Source organism: Hemiscyllium ocellatum, chromosome 31 (assembly GCF_020745735.1).
Source record: "Hemiscyllium ocellatum isolate sHemOce1 chromosome 31, sHemOce1.pat.X.cur, whole genome shotgun sequence".
Taxonomy (NCBI): Eukaryota; Metazoa; Chordata; class Chondrichthyes; order Orectolobiformes; family Hemiscylliidae; genus Hemiscyllium; species Hemiscyllium ocellatum.
This window is the reverse complement of record NC_083431.1, coordinates 34,000,733-34,027,114: the sequence shown is the minus strand read 5'-3', so window position 1 is coordinate 34,027,114 and position 26,382 is coordinate 34,000,733. Positions and strand designations below refer to the sequence as shown.

General features: G+C 38.9%; 1 protein-coding gene across 2 annotated transcripts in view; it reads left to right on the top strand.

Annotated features, from left to right (window-relative positions):
• The window catches only part of tyw1 (tRNA-yW synthesizing protein 1 homolog (S. cerevisiae)), a 127,759-nt gene extending 106,190 nt beyond the window's left edge, over nucleotides 1-21,569 (top strand). For both annotated transcript variants that reach the window (XM_060848241.1, XM_060848240.1), the window contains exons 14-16: nucleotides 1,727-1,837; nucleotides 4,801-4,968; nucleotides 20,463-21,569. In XM_060848241.1, coding sequence (XP_060704224.1) covers nucleotides 1,727-1,837; nucleotides 4,801-4,968; nucleotides 20,463-20,681 — 498 coding nt within the window. In that variant the 3' untranslated portion in view covers nucleotides 20,682-21,569. The remainder of the gene's footprint in view (nucleotides 1-1,726; nucleotides 1,838-4,800; nucleotides 4,969-20,462) is intronic.
• The last annotated feature ends 4,813 nt before the right edge of the window (nucleotides 21,570-26,382 follow it).

The window sequence follows — 26,382 nt, the reverse complement described above, 5'->3', positions numbered from 1 at the left end:
GAAGTTCCTTGAAGTTCTCCACTGCCTTAACTGAAATTTCTGTATATTGTCCGATCTCCTCTCATACCCTCCTGAACTCATTCTTGTACTTGAGACTCAGCTTGCGTTCCCTCAAACGTCTTCCTACTAAACTGCTGGCCACCCAACATCCCCTCCTGGTCCCCTGTCAGAAAACAAAGGAAACAACTCCCTGGCTTTAGGTCTTGTTCTTTCTGGCCTTTAAATCTGCCATCTTCAGCCCAATTCTCAATAAAATTAACAATTCATCGCAACGTTCTTGCAAAACAACAATTCTTCCAATTTTCTTTTCTCTTCAGAGTCCTTGAATGTAATGTTGCCTCCCCAATTTGTGTCTATCTTTTCCTTAATGTTGTCTTGGAATCTCTTCAATCAGCTTTCTACCACTGTCACAGTACTGAAATGGCTCTTATCAAAAACACAGTTACATCCTAAGTGACTGTGACAAAACTAAGCTACCCTTCTTGTCTTAAGTAATGTCAGAGTTGGATTCGTCCAGGTAAGTGAGGAGTATTCTATCAGAAAGTGAGGACTGCAGATGCTGGAGATCAGAGCTGAAAATGTGTTGCTGGAAATGCATAGCAGGTCAGGCAGCATCCAAGGAGCAGGAGAATCGACGTTTCGGGCTTGAGCCCTTCTTCAGGAATGGCTCATGCCCGAAGCATTGATTCTCTTGCTCCTTGGATGCTGCCTGACCTGCTGCGCTTTTCCAGCAACACATTTTCAGTAGTATTCTATCAGACCCCATTATGTGCCTTGTAGATGGTGGACATACTTTGTGGGGGGTCAGGGGGTGAGTAACTCACAGCAAAGTTCCTAATCTCTTATCTGCTCTTGCAGCCGCAGTTGTTAAGTGGCTAGACTGGTTTAGTTTCTGGTAAATGGTAGCAAAAGCCTTTATTTACTTAATATGAGCTGTTGCACCAAACTCTACCATCTTCTTACCTTCATCTATCTCTTTTGTCATTTTTCAGCAACACTTGCCATTTGAAAAGTTCTTTAAATATCAATTATTTTAATATTCCAATTTTTATTTTTTTCCTTTATTGTCTGAAGGACTGTTAGTCTGAACTTTGTGTATCTTTAATTTTCTAATTTATTGCTGTTTTGATACTTTTGAAGATGTGTAATGCTGGACTTGTAATTTCTTTATTTTCCAATTATTTTTTCCTATGAACTTGTACTTCGGAATCTGTACCAGGTAACTTTGTACATAAGATGGCGGCATAAATGATAATTTGTAAATTTTTAACTGTACTCATGTGACAAAGGTAATTCATATAGTTGCCTGTGATTATTGCTGTTTTTGCAGTTGTTAATTTATAAGTATTAGCTGTTGGATGAGTGTGATCAACTCTTAAGGCAATACTAATATTTTGTTTGAATTGTCTACACAGATGTAAGCTTCCTCCAGTAAAGCTTGTATGTTGGTTGGTTTGCCAGATGATATATCTTATAAGGTGAAGAGTTCTGTCTTAGAAAATTGGTGTCGGAACAAATTGGTTATTACACTGCATCAGTTCAATGCATCCACTGATGAATCTTTTACCAAGATCTGCATAAAAGCTGAGGCGCAGATTCAGTTGATGTTGTGGAGCATGACAATAACCGATTTTCTTTCTTGAAATATAGAGTAAAGATATTTTTGTCAAAAGAAGCTGGTAGATAAATTATACCTTAAATTATGCTTCTCTTCTTATGTTTGCAGAAACAACGCACTGTATATAGACTAACTCTGGTAAAAGCCTGGAATGTGGATGAACTTCGATCTTATGCTGACCTGATTGAGATTGGGAAGCCTGACTTCATTGAAGTTAAAGTAAGCCAGAGTATTAGTATGTTGTAGAAAAGTGCTATCATATGCTGTTGTTCCTTGTATGTCATATATTTAAATTACAAAATTGGAAAGGCATATTTATGCTCTTGGAAAAAATAGTTAGCTTCTTCCCCAATCCTTTATCAGCATTAGGTTTAATATAGTGGTTTTAGTAATATGTTCCATCCAAGTACAGAGGAATGTCTTCTCACTGCTCCAGCTTCTATTTAAGGGTTCATTTCCAGTTCGGAAAGAAATGCTACCAAGCATAAGTTTTCTTATTTTAACTCAAATACATGTTTAAAAAGCCACAATATTTAAAAGACAAAAAAAAGCACAAAATAGGAATATGATTCACAAATAGCAAATGCTACAAATGTTCAGAGATCAGCAAATGTTTTCTTAATTCAATTCTTATCTCATATTGTGCTGACAACAGTTCTTTTGTTATAAAGCCATGTGTCTCTGCCTTTGCATTAGTAATGCTCTGGGAAATGAATTAATTCTTTGTGATTTATTTAAAATACGTGTTTACAGAGCTTGCAGTTAATATTGTCTAGACATTGTCCCTCTGCATGCTAGCCAATTTGTCATTTTCATTTTACTTGTCATGGTATGTAAATTCATTAAATGTAGGATAATAGAAAAATTTGAAGGCTTCCAAGTCAATACCTCTCAATGAAGATTTTGTTTATTCATTCATGCGACTTGGGCATCATTGATTGAGGGAGACACCACCACCTGCAAGTTACCCTCCGAGCCACTCACTGTCTGGACTTGTGTCTCTGAGTCACAATCCTGGAATTCTTTCCTTAAGGGAATTGTGAGTCTACCTACATCAAATAGACTACAGGGATTCAAGAAGGCAGCTCACCCCCACCTTCTCAAGGGCAACTAGCGATGGGAAACAAATGCCAGCGATGCCCAAGTCCCATGAATGAATAAAAAGTTCCAATGATAAAATATTCTGATTAAGCATTGTTACCTGCAATTTGAAGAACAGTCCTGACAAATTATTTGTGTACATTGTGTAGAATTTTGTAGAACAGAGAGCTTAGAAATAAACTAGTCTTTTTTGATGTTCACGTTCCACCAAGAGGTTCTCCCATTTCCTCTGTCAAATCTTAGTCTTTCAGTATATCTTTCTATTCCCTTTTTAGTCATGTACTCATCAAGCTTCCTTTCAAAGCATCTAAACCAGTCACCTAATTTATTTCCTGTGGTAGCGAGTTCCACATTCTAACTATTCAGTGAAGGCATTTCTTTTTTCATTACTGGATTTATTCATATGTTGTTTATTATGTTTCTTAAAATTGCTGTGAGCAGTTCTCATTCAGGCTGTCCATGATGTTATCTTGGCAAGTTTGTCACTATGAAAATTTCTTGTATAACTATATTTCCTTCACTGATGCAGGTTTTGAATTCTTAGTGACTTAATGTGCTGCTTTCAGTACCAAATAAATCAAATTTTACATGTTTCTGTTGAATAATTTGAAAATTTAGATGTATATCAGAATATAAACTTGCCTTGATAATGTCTACCTCCAGATGCTCGAGGCTGATAGGTCCTTTGTGATTTACTTTGATACAAGTTGTAGCCAACTGAAAATAAGTAATGTCCACAGAGAAGTAATAAAGACATGTGACACAGGTTTGTTAAACACTTGTAATGTACTTGGATTGAGCTGAAAATCAGATCACAGTATGGCATTTCCATGTGTTCTCTGTCACAAAGAGTGAAACGGGTTTAAATTATGTTATGGTCACTTTTCTTGTCTTTAGCCCAAGGTAGTGAGGTTGATTGTTTGTTTGACTTAATCATTTCCCATCCCACACCCATCCCTTACTGAAATCGGCTTAAGGATAACCCCAGGTGCTGGTTTTTGGATTCCAGTCTTTGAACTGAACCTTTTCAAAGAAACCTTCAATGTGAAGTCAAAGATCAGGTTTGTTATCAGAAGAGTCAAAACTAAGAGGAATTGCTTCACCAGTTTTCCTGTCCATTCACACACACTCGCACATGAGTACATATGCCTGAAAATAAAACAGGCAGGACAGAAGACGGTTTTCATTACAAATGATAGGTTTGGTAAATCCAGAGGTATTAAAAAATCTGTTGACATGACTGATGAGTTCATGGAGGTTAGTGTCCAATAATATTTTCCACAATTAACTGAGTTTTATAGGTTTTCCTTTGTGTGGGTAAAGTATAGCCTTCTTTAGGAGACAGATGGAAGGTCCCAAGCAGACTTCCAACTCGATTTGAAGTCCCTCTGGAGCTCAAACAGTAACTGACCTAGAATCCCTGAATTTGAGGAACCTAAATTCTTATCGTGAGAAATCTTCTTTAATGCCAGGATGCAGTGATGATAAAGTGTTGACCCTTGATGCTTGTTCATATCCTGATCAGGAAGGCTCCTGGACATGCATCCCTTTTGGCTCAACTTTTGATTTCAAAGTTATTATTTAAGGCTAGGAGAAAAATGAATAAAGAAGACTGGATACTTCGCATCTACTTAATCATTTTGAGGCATATTCGTCTCTTGATTACTCTACACCTTGTAGTTTCTGTGATTAAATTTTGCCTACAGCATTCCCACAAAGACCTTCCTGTGGTTTGTTTCAAGTTCATCTTTGATATCTCTGATCCTTTCCTTCCTTGAAATACATTGTACATTGGGTTATTAACCAAAACTCTGGGCAAAAGACAGTTTGAAACTTGACAGCAAATGTGTTGTAACTACTCAGAAGATTTACCAAAGAATCATTGAATTTTGTTCTTTCAACTCCGCCCCTCTGTCCTGCAGGGACATTCTTGGTGTTTTCTTGTCTCCCCTCCCATCCCTTGGAGAACTGTGGGATAATATTGAAGTTTAAATTACACATTGGTTTAACTTGATGTCTCTGATGTGCAGTATCAAGTTCACTAAGAAGAATATTGTATTGATAATATTTTCAATTTTTAGGGAGTGACATATTGTGGTGAAAGCTCAGCAAGTAATCTGACTATGGCTAATGTTCCATGGCACGATGAGGTTGTATATTTTGTCCAGCAGCTGGCTGATCTTCTCATAGATTATGAAATTGCTTGTGAACATGAGCATTCGAACTGCCTTCTTATAGCACACAAAAAGGTGAGTGACATTTAAGTTCCAGTATATAACCTGGAACTGTGCATCATTTGGTTACCTTAAATCTAAAGTTTTGAGTGTAGCTGTAAATCTATTTTAAATACTTGTATAATACAAAATTATGCAAAAACTAATAAATTGAGTGATTTTATATGACTATTACATTCTAATGTCCAGCATTTTCTGGGAGCTTTTTCAATTTGTCTTGAGCCTTGATATACAACGTAGTTTGCTAATGTACACTTCTTGAGCCAACTTATTGTGCGATGTTGGTTGGAATGAAAATTAAAATATTCAGTAATATGTAAGTATTTGCTGTTATAATAATGTACTGATTTAAATTAATTTTTCACTGATAATGTGCTAAAGATATAGCAAAGTTTGGGAGAAAAAGAGACCCACTGAATCATAAAACACCCAATATTAGAAAAAAGAAGCCACTTGACTTGCCATAAACAGGTTGAATCTCTGCAAGGGCGCCTCAATTAATCTGCTGCCCAACCTTTCACTCATTATCTGTTATTTTTCATTGCTTCAGAAGCTTATTCAATTCCCTTATAAAAGGTGAAATTAAATCTGCTTCCATCACATTCTCAGGCAAGCTGCTTCTCCATTCACTTTTTTGGTTCTTCTGCTATTTACCTTAAATTGATAATGCACTGGTGTGACATTATGATCAGTTCAACAGCTAATCAGGTTTGTGTTTGAATTTTTTGGCTTGTAATTTTTGTAAGAAATTAATCCAGTGTAGCTTTTTATTGAATTTTGCACAAATCGCACCTAAATAGAACACTTCTAGTGTCATAGAACATAGAAAAATACAGCGCAGTACAGGCCCTTTGGTCCTCGATGTTGCGCCGACCCAAGCCCACCTAACCTATACTAGCCCACTATCCTCCATATGTCTATCCAATGCCGGTTTAAATGCCCATAAAGAGGGAGAGTCCACCACTGCTACTGGCAGGGCATTCCATAAACTCACGACTCGCTGAGTAAAGAATCTATCCCTAACATCTGTCCTATACCTACCTCCCCTTAACTTAAAGCTATGCCCCCTCGTAATAGCTGACTCCATACGTGGAAAAATGTTCTCATTGTCAACCCTATCTAAACCCCTAATCATCTTGTACACCTCTATCAAGTCACCCCTAAACCTTCTTTTCTCCAATGAAAACAGCCTCAGGTGCCTCAGCCTTTCCTCATACGATCTTTCTACCATACCAGGCAACATCCTGGTAAACTCCTCTGCACCCGTTCCAGTGCCTCCACATCCTTCCTATAGTATGGTGACTAAAACTGCACACAATACTCCAGATGCAGCCGCACCAGAGTCTTATACAACTGCAACATGACCTCAGAACTCAATTCCTCTACCAATAAAAGCCAGTACGCCATATGCCTTCTTCACAGCACTATTTACCTGGGTGGCAACTTTCAGAGATCTGTGTACATGGACACCAAGATCCCTCTGCTCATCCACACTACCAAGTATCCGACCATTAGCCCAGTACTCCATCTTCTTGTTACTCTTACCAAAGTGAATCACTTTACACTTAGCTACATTGAACTCCATTTGCCACCTTTCTGCCCAGCTCTGCAGCTTATCTATATCCCGCTGTAACCTGCCACATTCTTCCTCACTGTCAACAACTCCACCGACTTTCGTATCATCCGCAAACTTGCTCACCCAACCTTCTAGCCCCTCCTCCAGGTCATTTATAAAAATGACAAACAGCAATGGTCCCAAAACAAATCCTTGCGGAACACCGCTAGTAACTGCACTCCAAGATGAACCTTTACCATCAACTACTACCCTCTGTCTTCTTCCAGCCAGCCAATTCCTAATCCAAACCTCTAACACACCCTCAATGCCATACCTCCATAATTTTTGCAGTAGCCTACCACGGGGAACCTTATCAAACGCCTTACTAAAATCCATATACACCACATCTACCGCTTTACCCTCGTCCACCTCCTTAGTCACCTTCTCAAAGAACTCAATAAGGTTTGTGAGGCACGATCTGCCCTTCACAAAACCATGCTGACTATCCTTGATCATATTATTCCTATCCAAATGTTCATAAATCCTATCCCTTACAATTCTCTCTAAGACTTTGCCCACAACAGAAGTGAGACTCATTGGCCTATAGTTACTAGGATTATCCCTACTTTCCTTTTTGAGCAAGGGAACCACATTTGCTATCCTCCAGTCTTCGGGCACTATTCCTGTAGACAACGAGGACATAAAAATCAAGGCCAATGGCTCTGCAATCTCCTCCCTTGCTTCCCAGAGAATCCTAGGATAAATGCCATCAGGCTCAGGGGGCTTATCTATTTTCACCCTTTCCAGAATTTCCAACACCTCTTCCCTACATACCTCAAAGCCATCCATTCTAATTAATTGTGACTCAATATTCACATCGGTAACAATGTCCTGTTCCTGAGTGAATACTGACGAAAAGTATTCATTTAGTGTCTCTCCAATCTCTTCAGCCTCCACGCACAACTTCCCACTACTATCCTTGACTGGACCTATTCCTTTCACAAACTCTGTCAGGTTAACTTTGGACAAGGCGAAACAGCTCAGCTGCATTGAATATAATAAGGAATTGATGTTGCAGTAAGCTCAAAATTGTACAAATTAGAGTACAATTTAGATTGCAATTAAAATGTATTTGAATAATCTATGATGATACTATGGCTTTAAGAGGTGTTTTTCTTTTTTTTGAAGGAAGGTTGAGACAGAGGTAAAAAGCAGTCTGTTCAAAGCCAATAAAGTAAACAGCTTGTGAAGCCTTGGGTTTATTTTGAATAGTTGGAACAATACAAGCAGCTTGAATAAGTGGGGTCAAACTCCCACAGAACCCAATTTTAGTTGTAGTTTTCTGCAGTGGCTGGGGTCTTGAAGCTGGATGAGGAAGCTCTTATTCATCTCTCTATTGTAACTAAAAGCTGGAGTTCTCGTCCTTCTACTAGAATTGTATGTGAGACATTCTATTTTATTAAATTTCCTTTGCCAAGAGTATGTTTATGCAATGCTACTATATTGGAACAGTTAAGTAGGAGTAGTTAATATAAGAATTATTTTAGTAAGCATTTCAATAGAGTTGCAGTAAAGCCAATTCTTTTAATTTTACTTTATATATTTAAATGTGTTGTAAAAATAAAGTGTATTATGCTTCAAGTTGAGTAGTTTGACCAATCGGATTACATCTGGAGCATAACACCTTACACTTACCTTTAAAATAAGAAAAAGTTAGAATCTAGGCTATCTTAATATATTTTGAGGGGGTTTGGTCTGGTCCATAACAAATAAAAATGCAAAAATAATCAATAGAAGTGAGTGCAATATTTTATTTTTGCTTACTTCACAAAAAAAAACTGGCTTCATATATTTAAGAGTGGTTACCTGGTACACTTTCACGAATATTTTAATACAGTTAAGAATGGAATAATCACCAAAAGTAAACATTTGTAACAAGTATCAGAGATAATTAAAAAGTACCATGCAGCATGTTCCTGCCGCTATCTGTCAGATTTTCTTTTAGGCATATAGATAAAGCCTATAATCATCCCTACTTAGTACAATATCATTATGGTATCAGTTATATTTTAAGTACAACTTATCATGAATTCAAATGTTTCATAGTGGTAAGGTAATTTTGAAAATGAACTAATATAAAACACTAAGTGCATTAAACTCAGATCCTCTATCAACTGTTTGGAATGGTGGAATAGACTGCAGTGATAGGACGGCCTAGTCCAGCTTATGTTTCTTAGTATCTGTTTCTTTATTTTCAAACACATTTAAGAATTCTCATATGTTAATTTAAATAATTTGTATCCCAGATATCAAGAAATGCGCTTATCTGTGCTTGACTTATTATCCATTTGAATTTCTATTTCTGAATTCTGGAGGGGAAAATCAGATATAATTGGGCAGGAAATGGAGCAGAAAATGATTTTCTTTTAAGTTTTTTGACATGGCCACTGAACTATTGCTTAATTTGAAATTTATGAATTGACATCACATATTTGCTTGTGTTTTTCTAAACCTTTTGTCATCTTACATTTGCAGGAAAATCTCTTGATGTGCCCAGTTATTTTCTTGACTTATTTCCTATTTTAAAATTTTTGATTTTATTCCTGCCTTTGTTTGCATGTGGATCTGATTGTGTGAATCACCAGCCTCCCTGAATTTCAGAACGATCTGCCTGAAGGCTTCCTGTCCCAATAACTAATGTGTTTACTTATTCACTCAGCATTTGGATTCTGGATTAGTACATTTTTTAATTACAGAAAAGGGTGTGCCACCCCCGTAAACAGATTTGTGGGGATTAATTGAATAATAAAGTCATAGGATAATACAATGCAGATCATGATTCAGTCGAGCTACCCACTTAATTTAACCCTCCCTCAGACTTTTTTTCCATATGCCTTTAAAATCAAACCCAATACGTCAACTGCGGCCTACCCAATGATTGGTGTATGTTTAACATTACCTCTTGCTGCTTGTAAATGTAATAGAATATTTTATTTCCTGCACGGTGGCTCAGTGCCTAGTACTGCTGCATCACAGTGCCAAGAACCCGGGTTCGATTCCACCCTCGGATACCTGTCTGTGTGGAGTTTGCACATTCTCCTGTGTCTGCGTGGGTTTGCTCTGGGTGTTTTGGTTTTCTCCCACGGTCCAAAGATGCACAGGTTAGGTGGATTGGCCACCCTAAATTGCCATAGTCTCCAGGGATGTGTAGGCTACCTTGATTAGCCATGGGAAATGCAGGGTTACAGGAATAGGATTACAGGGTGGGTCTGAGTGGGATGCTCTTTGGAGTGTTGGCGTGGACCTGATGGGCCGAATGGCATGCTCCCTCACTTTGGGGATTCTGTGAACTTTATCTAGAACTCTTAACATATTCAGGATACATAATATATTGAAAACTCCAAAGTGTTCTATTTATAATTCAGACCGGCGTTATTGTTGTACATTTTCTGTTCCTTCTCCTAAAGGCTTTCAACACTGGTACACCTGTCTGCAACATATGCTGCAGCAATGTGATCCAACAAATCCACAACACTACAAAAGAAGTGTTCTCATTCTTCGTAAGAAAATCAAAGGATTTGCAGCACAAGGGATGGTTAGGCTTTTCATACTCAACAAAAAAAAAGGATGAATGAAATAGTCAAGATTTCCAACAGTTTACAGCAACAGCTTCTGTTCAGATGCCAATAGAGGTTTTGTATGCAGTTTTCAGAGGTTAGCTTGTAACTAATTTATGTCGTAACTCAGGTGCATATTTGGATGTTCGCTGGAGGGTGGGAATTGAGAATTGTCCATATGTGAAGTTAAAAGGGCAAGGGCAATTGAAGGGGGCGGGAGTTTCAGAACTCAAAATATCTTAAAGTTTTTGGACAGGCTTAATGGGATGTAAATCCTTAGCTGAAAGTGAAGGCAGAAGGAGACTGAAAAATGAAAGGAAATGAAGTCCTGAAGTGCACGTAAGCTGTAAACCACTTTACCTGGAAGTGATTATGCCTCCAAATATGGCCTTCAAAAACAACTAACGTAAGGTTATTTAAAAGGAGTCATGCTTATCAACATGCACAGTGTGTTTTGAAGAACTTATTGATTGAATAGAAAAAGTCAATGCAGTTGGTCTCAATAAAGATTCAGAAGATAGACAGGGTGGTGACAAAGGCATTTGGCACACATTCCTTCATTGCACAGTCCATTGAGTAGAGGAGTTTTGGGACATTATGTTACAGTTGTACAGCATATTGGTGAGCCCACATTTGGAGTACTGTCTACAGTTCTGGTCATCCTGCCACAGTAAGGATATTATTAAACTGAAAAGGGTATGGAAAAGATTTGCAAGGATATGCTGGGACTGGAGGGTTTGAGTTATGCAGAGACATTGGGGCTACTTTCCCTCGATCATCAAAGGTTGAGGGGTGACCTTATTGAGGTTTATAAAATCATGACTCTGACATAGATAAGGCAAGTAGCAAATAGTCTCTTCCCAGGGTAGTGGAGTTCAAAACTAGAGGACATAATTTTAAGTTGAGAGGGGAAAGATTTAAAAGGGACTTGAGGGGCAAAGTTTTCACAAAGAGGATTGTTCCAATGTGGAATGAATTACCAGAGAAAGTGATAGATGCAGTACGATTAAAACATTTGGACCAGTACATGAATACATGATGGCACAGTGGTTAGCACTGCTGCCTCGCAGCGCCAGAGACCTGGGTTCAATTTCCACCTTGGGTGACTGCTTGTGTGGTGTTTGCACATTCTCCCAGTGTCTATGTGGGTTTCCTCTGGGTGCTGTGGTTTCCTCCCACAGTCCAAAAGATGTGCAGGTTAGGTGAATTGGCCATGCTAAATTGTCTGTTGTGTTAGGTATAGGGGAATGTGTCTGGGTGTTTTGTTCTTCGGAGGGTTGGTGTGGACTTGTTGGGCTAAAGGGCCTGTTTCCCCACTGTAAGTAATCTAAAAAAAGAAATGAGCCAAATGCCTACAAGTAGAACTAGTTTATTTTAGGAAACCTGATCAACATGAATGAGTTGGACTGAAGGGTCTGTTACTGGGCTGTGTGACTCTGAATCTAAGCCATTCAACAATACTCAGCAGGTGGTTTGTTACAAATGATCAGGTGGAAGGTATAATTTAAACTTTTGCAATTGATTGCATTTAAATCTGATTAGCTTTTTAAACCCATCTGAGAAAATTGAATTCCAAATGTTATGAGAAGGGCATATTCTGAACGCTGATCAGATTACAATTTAGATAGTGGCAGTGGTGGAGAGGTATTGCATTCCTGGTATCTTGTACAGTAGAGCTACAGTAAATGGGTGAGAAGACAGAATTCAGCTAGTAATAGTGATAGGGTAAAGATTAACTTCAGGATGCAGTGGGAACATGAGTGCTCATCCTGTTGACAACAGTACTTTGAAGTTTATTGTTTCAGTTATTTTCAGAACTATTTACAGTGATTGTTATTAGGGAGCGACAGTCTGTTACGAACAGATGTAGCACTCATCAGGTGACGCAGTTAACTGCACCAAAATGGCATTAAGGTACTAATTATATGTTAGTTTTTAAAATTCCATTAAATACTTATTCCTGTTCTTCATAGGTGCACTTTCTGCATAAAAGAAAGCCTTGTGGAAAATGGCAGGGGGTATGAGGTTAGCTGTGTGTTTCTTGTTATTTATTTAGATTAGCCTCCCTGGAATTATCTAATGTAATGTACCATATTCTACAGAGGCTTAAAAGAGGGTTCACAGAAAATTTGCTGAGGGGATATTAGGGATGAGACACTTCAGTATGAGAAGGGACTGAGGAAACTAGATCTGAGAAGGTTACAAGATGTGAAAGCTGCATTCAAAGTTGTGAAGAAATTTAATATCTGCACATTTGGGAAAGCTATTTCCACTAATCAATGCGTCAGCAACCACAGAGCATAATTTTAAAGTCAGCCCGAAAGAAATTACAGAATATTGTTAGTAACTTTAGGAATTGGGACTCAATTTTGGCATCTGACATTAGCCAAACTCATAGTAAAATGCCTTCCCTATATGTCAGTCAGGTACCTTACCCCTTAGCTCATGAAGAGCTATTATTCTGTATAATTCCTACATACAAAATTATGAGAAACACTGAATATTGTACTTGGCTTAAAAACAAACAAATATTTTATATTCTCAGTTGAGTTTTTTTGATGTTCCTCAAACTCAAACTGACAATTTTTTCTACATACTTAGCCCCTAAATTTGAGCTTGGATATGTGATGAAACATTAGTATGCACTTGTCGATTCATGGCATGCATTGAATGACGCTGTCTACAATTTAGGATCTACAATTTAGATTCTATGAATCTAAGTACATCCCTTCACAGTAGCTCATTTACTAATTACTTTAATGCTATATTTAAAGTTCATGAATAATTGTTATGACTGGTTTCTGCACTAAAATTATATTATCAGAGTGTACTGTAGTGCAGAAATCAATCTTCTATTTTACCTGACACAAAACAGCAATGATAAATTGTGTAAATTGAAAGCAGATAAGAGAAATACCCTGCAAAGCCAGCATAGGTTGTAAAGTTAAATGTTTATGAAAAATATTAATGATGGTTACTTTGGATTCCAGTGTAGTGTACAGCAATGACGTCAAGGCAGCAATATCAGATCACTATATTGATGACCTTGTGCATTTTCTGTGAGTAATTGTCCTTCATGTTGGGATCAGATTGATTTATATTTTCAGATTTGGAGTTGAGCATGCAACAAGCAAAATGAGAAATCATGAGTTTAGCAATCAAGTGCCATTTGTATGAGTCTGTTGCATCTGTCTCTGAAATTGTTTCAAAGTTGAAGTTGCATATTCAGTTCTATTCTCACTTTTACATCTTGTGTCATGTGTTAGATAGTTCATTGATTCCTGAATGTTTCCCTGCTGTGTCTATTTTGAGTCTATATTAAAGGAAAAGTAAATGACAAAATAATTTGAGAAAATTTCAGTCAGCATTAAAAATTGTAATTATTTATTTATCTGTGTGAGATATGGGTATCACTAGCTGGCCAGCATTTATTGCCCATCCCTAGTTGTCCTTGAGAAGGTGGTGGTGAGCTGCCACCTTCAACTGCTGTAGTCCACCTGGTATGGGTGGCCCACAATGGCATTAGGGATGAAATTCCATCATTTTCACCCAGCGACAGTGAAGGAATGACAATAAATTTCCAAGTCAGGATGGTGAGTGGCTTGGAGAGGAACTTGAAGGTGGTGCTGTTCCAATATATCAGCTGCCCTTGTCCTTCTAGATCCAAGTTTGTGGGTTTGGAAGGTGCTGTCTGAGGATCTTTGGTAAATTTCTGCAGTGCACCTTTTAAATAGCACACACTGCTGCTACTGAGCATAGATGATGCAGGAAGTGGATGCTTGTGCTGATATAGTGCCATTAAGCAGGTTACCTTGATGCATGGTGCCTTGTGTTTGTGCTCACTTCTCCAAGGTGATCCCCAATGCCTGAGGAAGAGGTGGAGACAGCTTCACTGTCTGTACTTGTAGCTAAGCTGTCAAATTTCTCTATTGGCTGCTGACCTAGATGTTGCAGGAACATCCTCTGTCATAAGTACTTAAACATGGATGAGGGGTCAGATAGATGAAAGATGTCCTCAGTGTGCCTTGAGGGGTTGTTCCCCATCAGCCTGTTTGATTGCTTCAGTCTTTTCATGGTTCTACTGTGTACAGAAGGAGCCACTAGTTGGGACACATCTGACGTCCACTCCAAGCATTTCTCTACCATTAGCGACACTGAGTAGTCCATGCTACAAAGTTGTCGTATTCCTGTGCATTTCAGCACTGAGTGGCACTGTATATGGTTTTCCAAGAGGTTGACCACTCGCTGAATTGGAATCCCTCTCTGAGTGCAGTGCTTCTAGAATTTCCAATATTCAAAAACTCGGACCATGTTCCAGAAAGACTGCCCTTTTTTCTGATACCAAACGCCCAGAACCTTCGCTCAGTGAAGCATATTTGTGTAAACACCTAACTCTGCCTCAGTCTCTTCTGCCTGATCACCCAGTGTTCCCCTGACTGAGGTGAGTGTACTTGCACTGGTGGATAGTGTGGAGGTATGATGTGATAATACAATCTCTGACATTGCTACCGTATCCTGCCAACTTCCCTGTGGAGGGGACTTGTTATGTCTGTGCAGGGTCATTCAGTTCCCTTCCTGCTGTGTACAGGAAGCACAAAATTGTGATGATGAGAATTCGAGCTATTCGCAAGTGCATCATTACAGCCAGCCCCATCAACGATGGCAGTTGAAGATCTACATCTGCCACTGAACCGGCATATCCTCCATGGTCATCAGTGAAGGATAGAATGATCAAATGTCCCTGCTTTGCCATCCTGCTATTTCTCACAGTCTCATAATACTGTCACATTGTCCAGCATCACTGCCTCAGTTGGTGTCAGATTTGTGCAAGCACACCACAGAATATTTTCCCGTTGTTCTGCACACGCCTTTCCTGAAGTATGAGAAGCACGTTATGTGACAGCCTTACCTCCCTAACCCATTGAGACCTATTGTGGATCTCCTTCTCAGTTGGGTCCATCATGGTTTAGTGATATAACTGGCTACTTGCTTTAACAACGGGGAGTGCTGTGTATGCTTTCAATCTGCTCAGCTTGATTCTGCTGCACGCAGATTTTGAGGCCTGTTACCTGCTGTTGATTACCATGCACTTTTTCACCAATATTTTTGGCACTGGACTCATGTCATTCTGGTCTACTGGTGGTGTGCCCGAGTACTTCTGGGCAGAATTTTCACTGGCCCTGGGGGAAAAAAAAAGTCTTTCCCCTCCTTTCAGCAACTTCCTCAGTTAATTCCTCAAAAGAGGCAACCATCAGCACCCATTTGTGCCAGTACTGGCCTTTTCTGAACCTCCTCAGGTTCAATCTCCTCAGCAAGCAGCTGCAGCTGCTCTTGCCTTTTCAAACACCTCAGTATTTTTAGATCCCATATTTAGGCTGTGTCTCGCCCGTTCAGGCACTTTGCATTTTAGAGTTGTGATGTTGGGTTAGGACCTGAAAGTATTTGGGTCATCAATTCTCCAATTCCAGATTCGAGCCGTGTGAGTGTATGACACCTAAGTGTCCCGTTCAGAACCGTTTTGAAATGCTTTGGAAAGTTTAAAAACAGTACATCCATTGTGTTTACTTTGTCAGGATACTCTGACTTTTTAACCAAGAACTATTTATTCTAATAAATCCAGCCGGCTGTCCTTAATAAACCCACCTCATCTTGGGTGAGTTTTTTTTTAGTCATTTTTCAGAGTATTGTCATAACTAGCAAAGCTGTTCGCCATTCTTAGTTGTCCTTGCAATAACAGGGTATTCTTCCTTAACTGCTGAAGTCAATCTGTTGACAGTGCTGCAATAATGGCTTTAGATGAATAGTTCCATTATAGATTCCTGTGTTAACATTTATAACAGCAGGTATCTATTCCTATTCTTTTAATAACATCATCTCAATTTTGCATCACTACTAGTCATGATTTGGAGGTACCGGTGTTGGACTGGGGTGTACAAAGTTAAAAATCACACAACACCAGGTTATAGTGCAACAGGTTTAATTGGAAGCACTAGCTTTCGGAACGCCACTCCTTCATCATGTGGTTGTGTGATTTTTAACTTTGTACGCCCCAGTCCAACACTGGCATCTCCAAATCACACAACACCAGGTTATAGACGTACAGGTTTATTTAGAAGCACTAGCTTTCAGAGTGCTGCTCCTTCAGCAGATGGCTGTGGAGTATAAGATCGTAAGACACAGAATTTATAACAGAAGTTTACAGTATGATGTAACTGAAATCATATATTGAAAAAGACCTGGATTGTTTAAGTTTCTCATCTTTTAGAATGACCATGTTGGTTTCAGTTCATTCATATGTAAATCCCAGAACATTTTTAAAGTTATATTCTCAAGTAAACTTTAACAATAGGTGCCATGTCGGCCCAGATAATGCATTGAAGGTGTGAGGTGCCCTGTGTGATTTTAAACTTTGCATCACTAATATTGCGATTACAATGTGTAAACTTTATCTGCAGTTTCTCTTACACACGTGAGTAGACATTTTTAATAAAAACTCTTACACATGTGGGTAGACATTTTTAATAAAAAGAGCCAAATTGTGTTTATTGCTGAAAATAGAGGCAGTATCTAACTGTTAAAATTGGGATTGGAACATACTTGTGCAGTCTAGTCCAACTTTTCCTCCTCTTAAGCTTATTTACCTGGAGAACCATGCTCCACTTGGTTTATTAGAAGTAGTTTTAATCTTGGACAATAATGTAAGATAGGTCAGCTGCTGGTTTTATAGCTCTCTAGATTTTGATTCGCAACAATATTCAATATTGTCCTTTTTACACCATTGCCTAAAGTCAGAAAACCCCTTGTGTTATATTTGCAGGACTGGAGGTCATCAACTAATTTTTAAAAAACACACTTGGTATCTAAAGTCCTGCTGCAATCAAAGAAATGAAGTAATTTTGAAATCATATGTTTGAAGTAGTTTGATCCATCAGATTGTGCTGCAATCAAAGAACTGAAGTGATTTTGAAATCATGACATGTTTGAGGTAGTCATTTCACAGCTCTCTGCGTGGAGGCTTGGAGGTGGCAATGTTTAATGTAGTTAACAAATTCCTTTATGGATAGATGTAATGATGTTGATAATTTTTGATAGTCAAAAAGATTTAATTATGCTGACTACTTCTCATCAGATTGCCATTTTTCAAAGACAATAAAATTGAAATCCTCATTTAATGAGTTGCTCTCATGATAAATGCTGACGGATGACATTTATTGAAGTGAAGAAAAAACATGAGAAATGTCTATTATAAGCCATAGAGCTTATGATCTGTGGAATATACAATGCTGCAAGATAAAATATAAATAGCAGTGACCTACTTGAAAGAATGTTCATGTTTATTGGCAAGTGTGGCAAACTGCAAAAAAGACTAGTTGATGTCATGAACCATTGGATCTCATTCTGATCAGGCTTGGCAGTGCAGCATTGATAATTGTTATCTTGAGATGATACTGCTAGATGGAAAGGTAGTTGGATACAGAATTCATAATGGGTTAACGCATACAAAACAAATGAGATCCATATTTTTGTAATTGTGAAAAGTTGACTCGCTCCCTGAGAATAATTCAGAGGAGCAAATTAAATGAAAATAAATTGAAGTGCAGCATGGTCTTCCTAAATTACTGTCTCTGTTTCTAGTTGATCTTTATTTAGGTTGGATCAAAATTAAATAAATATGTCTGCTGTGTAAGTTTGAAGACAGAAAATCCAAGGATAATTTTCCAAAAATGGAAGTGATTTGTCACTTGGTAGCTCTGTCTTTATTGGTCATTTGTAAAAGATTCATTTTTAAAATGTGTTGACAGCAAAACAGTCACTGAGTACCAATGTTATGAAACTTATTGAATGCAAATTTATTGTTGAACAAAGACATTTTGATTATCTGATTAATAATTAAAGGAAGTGCATTTATTGTAGAATCGTCATCAAGTTGTTTCTCTCTCCTCAGCCCAACCATTTGAAATCATTATTATTCTTCCATTTCCAGTTGTACAGCATTCGTTCTGCTGTCCTCTATAGAACCATAGACGTACGGCACAGAAGAGGTCCTTTGGTCCACCAAGTCTGCATGAACCTACTGACACATCGCACTTCCTACCACTTGGCTCATAGCCGTAAATGTTGTGACATTTCAAGTACTCATACAAATATTTTTGAAAAAGTTGAGGTTTCCCACCTTTACTGCCCTCCCAGGCAGTGCATTCCAGATTTCTATCATCCTTTGGGTGAAAAATGATTTCCATAAATCCCCTCTAACCCTCCTGTCCATTGCCATGAAACCATGCCCCCTTCTTATTGACCCTCCAACTAAGGGAAATAGTTGCTTCCCATCCACTTCATCCATGATCCTCATAGTCATATCCACCTCAATCAGGTCCCCTTCAACTTCCTCTGCTGTAAAGAACATAACCCAAGCTTACTCAGTCTCTTCATAGCTTAAATGCCCCAACTCGGGCAACATTCTGGTGAATCGTTTGTGCATTCCCTTCAATGCAGTCATATCCTTCTCTTAATGTGGTAGCTAGAACTGCACACAGTACTCCAGCTGTGGCCTACTCAAAGTTTTGGATACCTCCCTGCTCTTTCAATCTGTGCTGCAAATAAAAAAAAAGCTAGTGCCCCGTATGCCACTTTAGCTGCTATATTAATCTGTCCTGTCACCTTCAGAGATTTGTGGACAATCACTCCAAAATCCCTCTGTTCCTCTGAGCTTCCTACACTCCTGCCATTCATTAAGTACTTGCTTTATATGGCCTTGAGTTTTAACCCAACTCTAATATTTTTTTAAAATGTCATTTTTTTTCGAGAAGTTAATCAGTGGATTTAGTGGGAGCCTGTTCCACACGTTACTAAGTGTGGCAATTTTTCATGTCTGTTCTCACTTGTTCACATTTGCATAAACTCACCTCTATCTGCTTACGCTGTGGATAAGTACTTGATGATTAAATCATCTACTTGTTTCAAATGATACATTGAAAGGTCGGGGAAGAAATTTCCAGGGCTTAGGGCTTGGGCAGTTGATGGAATGGACGCCAATAATAGACTAATTAAAATTGGGCAGTGCACAAAAGGCCAGGTTTACCAGATTGTCAAAGGGTTGTTAAATTGGGGGTGAATCCAAAGACACGCAGGAGGTGTGGCTTTAATGAATTTAAAAGCAAGGATAAGCATTTTAAAATCAAGATGTTGCCTGACTGAAATAAATATATGTCAATGTGCACAGAGATTAAAGTGGAAGAGGATTTGCTACAAGACAAAGGAGTCGGTTTTAAATTATCTCAAGTTTATGAAGGATAGAATATGGTGTTAGTGGTTGCCTAATTATGTTGCTGAAGAAACACAAGTCACCACTGATTTATGGACTGAAGAAACATATATAACAAGTCAGCTGTGCCAGCGGGTTTATAGTCAGGGAACAAAGCTCACATCCTGTCAACAAACCTGTTAATAAGGATATATTAATATCTGTGTCTTGCTTGCTTCACCATCCATCTTGGATTCATTTGTCATGTTGGAGACCAGCCAGGATTGCACTGGAATGGTTGAATCCAACAGTAACAAAGACATGTACTTGCAACAGATTTAAATAGTAAATAAGCTGAGACAGAGTGAAGTTGGCCAACAGGCAGTCTTAGTAATGGCACAAACAGGGATCAGGGAATTGCCTTGGGATCAATTGCAACGTAAATTTGAAATGGGCTTAATCTGACATTGTTCCCACGGAAAATGAAGAAGTTAGTAACTAGGGAATGGAGTTTGAAATGGAGACCAAACCAATGGTTTCACATTACTTAAATGGAGGAAATGTACTTGACAAACAGCAGTAACCCTGAAGTGCTCCTTTATTCAATATGTTATATTCCAGAATCAGAATGCATATTCTGTGCCTACTAATCAACCTTGTGGATTAGTTTACTACAGATTTCAGTAATTTGTTTGATACAATCAAAATAAACAACATTCATTGGGCTCTCCCTGATTTTAACAGAGTTTTTGTTTTCTCAAAACATACAGATTGGTCAGAATTATTAAACTTTATAGATATGCACAGTCTGATTGATTCATTTATCATGTTTACTCACGTATTATTTAAATTATTGTTGCTAAGTTGAAAAATTTCCTTTAATAATGCTGGTCAATTCTCATTAGTTTCCTTATTTAAGTTGAAAGTTTTAGACAATTGTCATTTTTTGACCTGATGACACACAGTTGATTCCAATAACACATCTGCATCCATTAACTCATTCTTCAACACTGAACTGGAGATTCACTGAAAATTCATACAGTCTCTTTTTTACTTGAGAAGTTATATTAATAGAAGTTTCTGTTCCTTATTTTAGTTTAAAGTAAATGGAGAATGGTGGACTTGGATAGACTATGACCACTTTCATCACCTTGTCAAAGAATATCAGGAGAACAATGGCAACAAGATGTTCTGTGCAGAAGATTACATTGCAAAGACACCAGCTTGGGCACTCTTTGGAGCTAAGCAGAGGGGGTTTGATCCTGTTGATACTCGTTTCTTAAGGAAAAGAAAGAAGGACATCTCTGGTTGTTAAGACTATTTGAATATTATGCATCATTTGTATTGTTCCTTAGAATAGCTGTTTATTAGTGATTTAACTCATGTAAATTGAAAAATTTACCAAAGATACATGTGCAGAATAGGTACTGACATGCATCCCAGGAAAATGGTATATTGTGTCCATGCCCCACAAGCTGTCAACTGACAAACGTAAATGGCAGCATAATCTGTATAACTGTCTAAAGCCTGTATATGTCACTGTCATTGTTTTCATTTTATTGTTATATTCAGTTTTCCCATTTGTTGACAGATCCCCACAAACCTACCTTCATCTGAATTAGTTGCCTGTGCCATTTTCTTTTTGTAATATTCACCTCCAACGCAGCTAGTGAACCTAACTTGAGTGTTGGTAGGGGTCAGGATTGAAACAAGAGTATTTGACTTTCCTCGATATTGATGTGATGCAGAGCTGAGTCCAGCCTCGCATTTCACTCATTTGATGGTAATATGTTTGTATGTCAGGCAGTGCTGAAATCCGAGTCTGTGGAATATTTATCTTCTTCTTGTGCAGTATGTTGTTTGACTTCCTGCCTTTCCCTATCTCAGCCAGCCAAATGGCCAAGTCTGACCCACAATATTTTTCATGGCCAGTGTGTCTCCACCGTGTGAAGGTCACGGCCCAGACCAGAACAAACTGACGTTCTGAAAAGTATTCCCAACGCTTAAATCTGATTTTTAATTGTGCCCCTTATAACATTCACCTTTACTGTCGGGAATTTTCTCTTCACAGTTAGCTTCAGTAAGAATTTGAGTTGTTACTATTGTCTGAAATGACCTGTTTCTTTTTCTAGTTAATTTTTAAACTTTATGGTTGTAATAACTTGGATACAGAATGTGATAATAAATTCTGTTTTAATTTCTATTTTTTTCATATTGGTGATGGTGGTAATTTATTGATGAAATTATAATCAGACAGTTATGCATTGTCTGCTGGCACTTCCTAAGGGCTATCCAGTTAATCTCATTCTCTTGCTCTTTCTCCTGCAATTATTTCCTCGTTACATGTATGTTCAATTGCCTTATTGTAGTTCATCCTCAGTTAATTGCCAAGCAGTGCATAACAGTCTGTAAATTTGTGTCTGCCTCCCTTAAAATACTTATAAGCATTGTCGCTGAGACCATTGAAGACATTCAATGATCATCTGACAGGTACTTATGGGGTTTTTTTGTTTTGGATCCAATTTCACCAGGCAATAGCTTTTTCACAAAATAGTCCCAGAATGGTACCCGCATTGGAGAAAACAAAATTCCATTTTCATAACATTTAGCACAAAGTATAACATTTTTAGAAATGTTTGAACTTGGTATTCTTTGTATGCATTGTAATACAATGGCTATTTACTTGTGTTATCTGCAAGTGTCAGAAAGGGCTATTGCAAATACTAGGAATATGAATTTAAAGAGAATTTGAAATACTGAGCATTTATAGATAGGAAGATTTAACAGAGTTAGATCCTTTGAGCCTTGTTAATATGCAAATTTAAGCAGCAGCCATATAGTTAGTTTTACAGCGCTGCAACGTATGAATTTACTGCCAGCATAAACACATATTTACCAGAGCCAGTTATGAACTATTCTTTGCATTTTTTTTGGTTTCAGGCTTACTTCCAGAGGAACAATTCTGCTTAACACATTTGTATCATTCTAACCCCTTAAAGTACTTATGTAACCAACACCATTTTATTTCTGGTTTTCAAGTAAGTTAAATCTTTATATTTTATAACACAAAGTGTAAACAGCATTCTGAAGGAAAGTGACCGAGAGGAGCTATACTGAGCCTCGGTGTGGAGTGACTGAGTAGTCAATTATGATTAAAGTTTATTAATATTTGGTCCTAGGTTAATGTAATTAGGTATCTCTGCTAAGTTAAGCATATCTCTTTCAGTAGAGCTGTGTGATTCCTCTCAGTTAGCACTTCCAACAATAACGCTAGTGTTTCATTTGTGTGCGTGTTCTTGAGATGCAAGCAAATTGAAGTTCAGACATCCACAGAGTAAATTAGTGCGAGTGTTTCTTCAGGCTGGTATTCAGTATACAACACAGAACATGGTTATCCAAGACAACTCAATGTATTGACTGGTATTTCAGCTATAACTTCTTGTGTTTAGTTTAGGAAAAAAGTCAAAGAGCCTAAATTTAATTCCATGTAAGTGAGGTATTTATACACTGTTGGCTTCACAAATTTCCCTGTTTTGAATAACCTTTCATCCAGTCTATAACAAAACCAAAGTAGTTTCATTAGTGTTTGATTGGTAATGCCAACTCAAGAATCTATTTGTTTAAAAGTCAATGGAATGGGAATTATTATTTACTTATGTTTAAAGTTCAATCTATAAAATACTTCAATAAAATGCATTGATTATTAAGTAATGTTGGAATTATAAAAACACATGTGAATTCATGCACTATTGACATTTTTTGCCCTGAAACTCATAGAATTTGGCTTTCATATCTGAGTGCTGGATTGAATTCCATGACTAACAAGTTGAATGTCTCTTCTGCCTGTTTTTAGTTGATATGCTCTGTAAATTTGGTTGAGGCCAATTCTTGTGGGTCCACATTTCAACTATTCCTCAAATTTGGCAGTAATTGCCAGGTTATTAATCTCACATAGAATCACTGGATGATAGTTGTGGGAAGTAGACAATATCACTGTGGTAGAAATTGTGTTTCTAAGGGTGGAATTTTATGTTCCCTTCAGTGACTTGGGCAATAGTGGAAAAGTTGTGAAAATGCAATGAAGATGGAAAAAGAACACACTTGACAGAGAAGAAGATTTCTGGTTTTACCCTTTCTGTTTAAACAGCAAGTTTGACTATCCTACTCCTTTGCATTTACATCTCATCATTACTTAAGCTTGTCTCAATTCTATGCAGTTTCCAATTCTCATGGAAGAGCAATAATCTAGCCACACCAGCTTGTGCTTGCTAATCCAAACCTTTGGACAACTCCTATCTTCTTCAACATCCATCCACATGCTCCACGAACACTTTTGTAATCCATGCAGGTTGGCATGGATCATCATGATTGCTTTTGGACCAACTCTGTCTCACCAGGACATCAATTTGGAGTGCAGGGACACATGAGGCTTGCTTCTGCCGGGTTGCTTGACTGCAGGGACATGCAGGCATCTCATTCACATCCTCGCAATTAGCTGATTTATTAGTGCACACTCACGTTACACTTATTTAGAGGTTGCCACCATGCTTCATTAATGTTACATGTGACTTAGATGCCAACATCTTATGCAGCAAACACCATGTGTGAGATTCGACCAAATGGCCATATGTTACTTGCATTGGGACAAGGGGAGAAACTTAATATGTTGGAAGGTAGGTGATGGTATTTGAGTGTATATGGTGTGTGGAATGAGTATGGTAGTCTGTTGTTCTTGGAAAGTTGAGTGTGCAGAGGATAAAGAGAAAATGGTGGCACTTGTCCAAACAGCACACAGGAGATCATTAACATTCTCTGTGCACTGCTCCGCATTGAATATCACACAGGGTGCTGCACTAACCCAGCTGGTATCTTGGTGCCAGCTGTTTGAGTCTGTTGGCATGACCCCCCCCGCCCCTTTGCTAGTCAGCCGAAAGAAGTGCCTTCCTTTCACCAGCGCATCCACTAGCACCTCCAAGCAACGTTTAGAAAACAAAAGAGAAACTTGCCTTTCTGGGATCATTCTTTCAGGGTCAGGTCTTAAAGGAGAATTCCTGGCTTGCAGCATTTGAAATGGTGAGTGGGATTTAAACATGGCAACAGTGGCGTGAATGTTGCAAAGTGACTGCAGTAGCAAAGCACGTCTGCCGTTCCTTTCCTTTTGGATAGGCACCGGGGCAACCGATGGCAAAACTAATGAGCTGAACAGCCAAGGATTGCATGGGGAAAGTGAGCATGGGCCACAGTGGACCACTATCCTGCTACTCTCAGACCAAACTTTTTTATATAAAACATAAGTTTCTGATTGAGATATTGGTCAGGCAGAGGGTCAGTTTAGTTGTTTTTTACCTTGTCTCTCTAATGCTTTTTTTAATGTTTGGGTAATTAACACTGGTGTATCATGCCCCTGGTGGATACATCATCTTCAGTGCCCTCCTCTCTCTCTAAGGATCTCAGTATGTCTCTCTCTCACTGCAACCCCCAGGTTGTCTACTTTGCCGTGAAGCTCTTCAGCTGCGTCTTGAAGCAGGCTCGCTACCACATCTCCTTTCTCCGTGCCGTTGTTGATGACCTCCAGCACATCTCATCCACTTCCCGTACCTCCGCCCTTGGACCCCACCCCTCTAACCGCAACAAGGATAGAACATCCCTGGTCCTCACCTTCCACCCACCAACCTTTATATACATCGCATCATCCTCTGTCATTTCCACCATCTGCAAATGGACCCCACCACCAGAGATACATTTCTCTCCCTACCCCTATCCGCTTTCCGTAAAGACTGTTCCTTCCACGACTCCCTTGTCATGTCCACACCCCCAACCCGCCCTCCCCTCCTGGCACCTTCCCCTGCCACTGCAGACTTGCAAAATCTGCACCCACACCTTCCCCTCACCTCTGTCCAAGGCCCTAAAGGCACCTTCCGCATCCAGCAGAGTTTTATCTGCACTTCCACACGTCATTTACTATGTATGTTGCTTCCAATGCAGTCTCTTCTACATTGGAGAGTCGGGACGCCTACTCGCAGAGCGCTTCAGAGAACATCTCCGGGACACCTGCACCAACCAACCCCACTGCCCCGTGGCCGAACATTTCAACTCCCCTACCTCTCAGTCAAGGACATGGAGGTCCTGGGCCGCCTCCATCGCCACTCTCTAACCACCTGACGCCTGGAGGAAGAACCCCTCAGAACCCTCCAACCCCATGATATCAATGTGGATTTTATCAGTTTCCTCATTTCTGCAACCCCCCCGCACCTTAACCCCAGTTCCAACCTTTCAGCTCAACACTATCCTCATGACATGTCCTAACTGTTAATCTTCCTTCCCACTTATCTGCTCCACCATCCTCTCCGACCTCTCACCTTCATCCCCTTCCTTCATCTACCTATTACACTCTCAATTACCTTCTCCTCAGCTCACTCCCCCTCCCATGTATCTCATCACCATCTTGGCTCACAGACTCATCCCTGATGAAGGGCTTATGTCCGAAACATTGACTCTCCTCCTCAGATGCTGCCTGACCCACACCTTTTCCAGCACCACACTCGTGACTCTAATCTCCAGCATCTGCTGTCCTCACTTTCGCCCTAGTGTATCATCCACCGTTTCTTTCTACATTTTATAATTAACTAAAAGCCTGCTGTAACAGTCAAGCTCCCTTTTTTAAAACCTATTTCCCTTCTTGCCAATTAATTTTGTAAAGTGTTGCCCTTCAGTCAATGTTGTTACATCATATTTTTGTTCAAATCCTGGGATGTCATTTCATCGCTGCAGTAGTAGTGCTGAGTTGGAGGGTCTGAGCTGTTGAAAATGCCAGGTGACTTTTGTTTTTGAAGAAAACCAAGTGTTTTTCCCACTATTGAGCAACATTCTTCCATCCACTAAAAGACTTGATGTTTGCACAACTTTGATCTTGCTTGAAAATTAGCTGCATCATTTGGTCATCAACAATGAGTACTCTTCAAACGTTATACCTTTGTTTTCAAAGCACTTACATTCTGATTTTTTTATGATTGGAC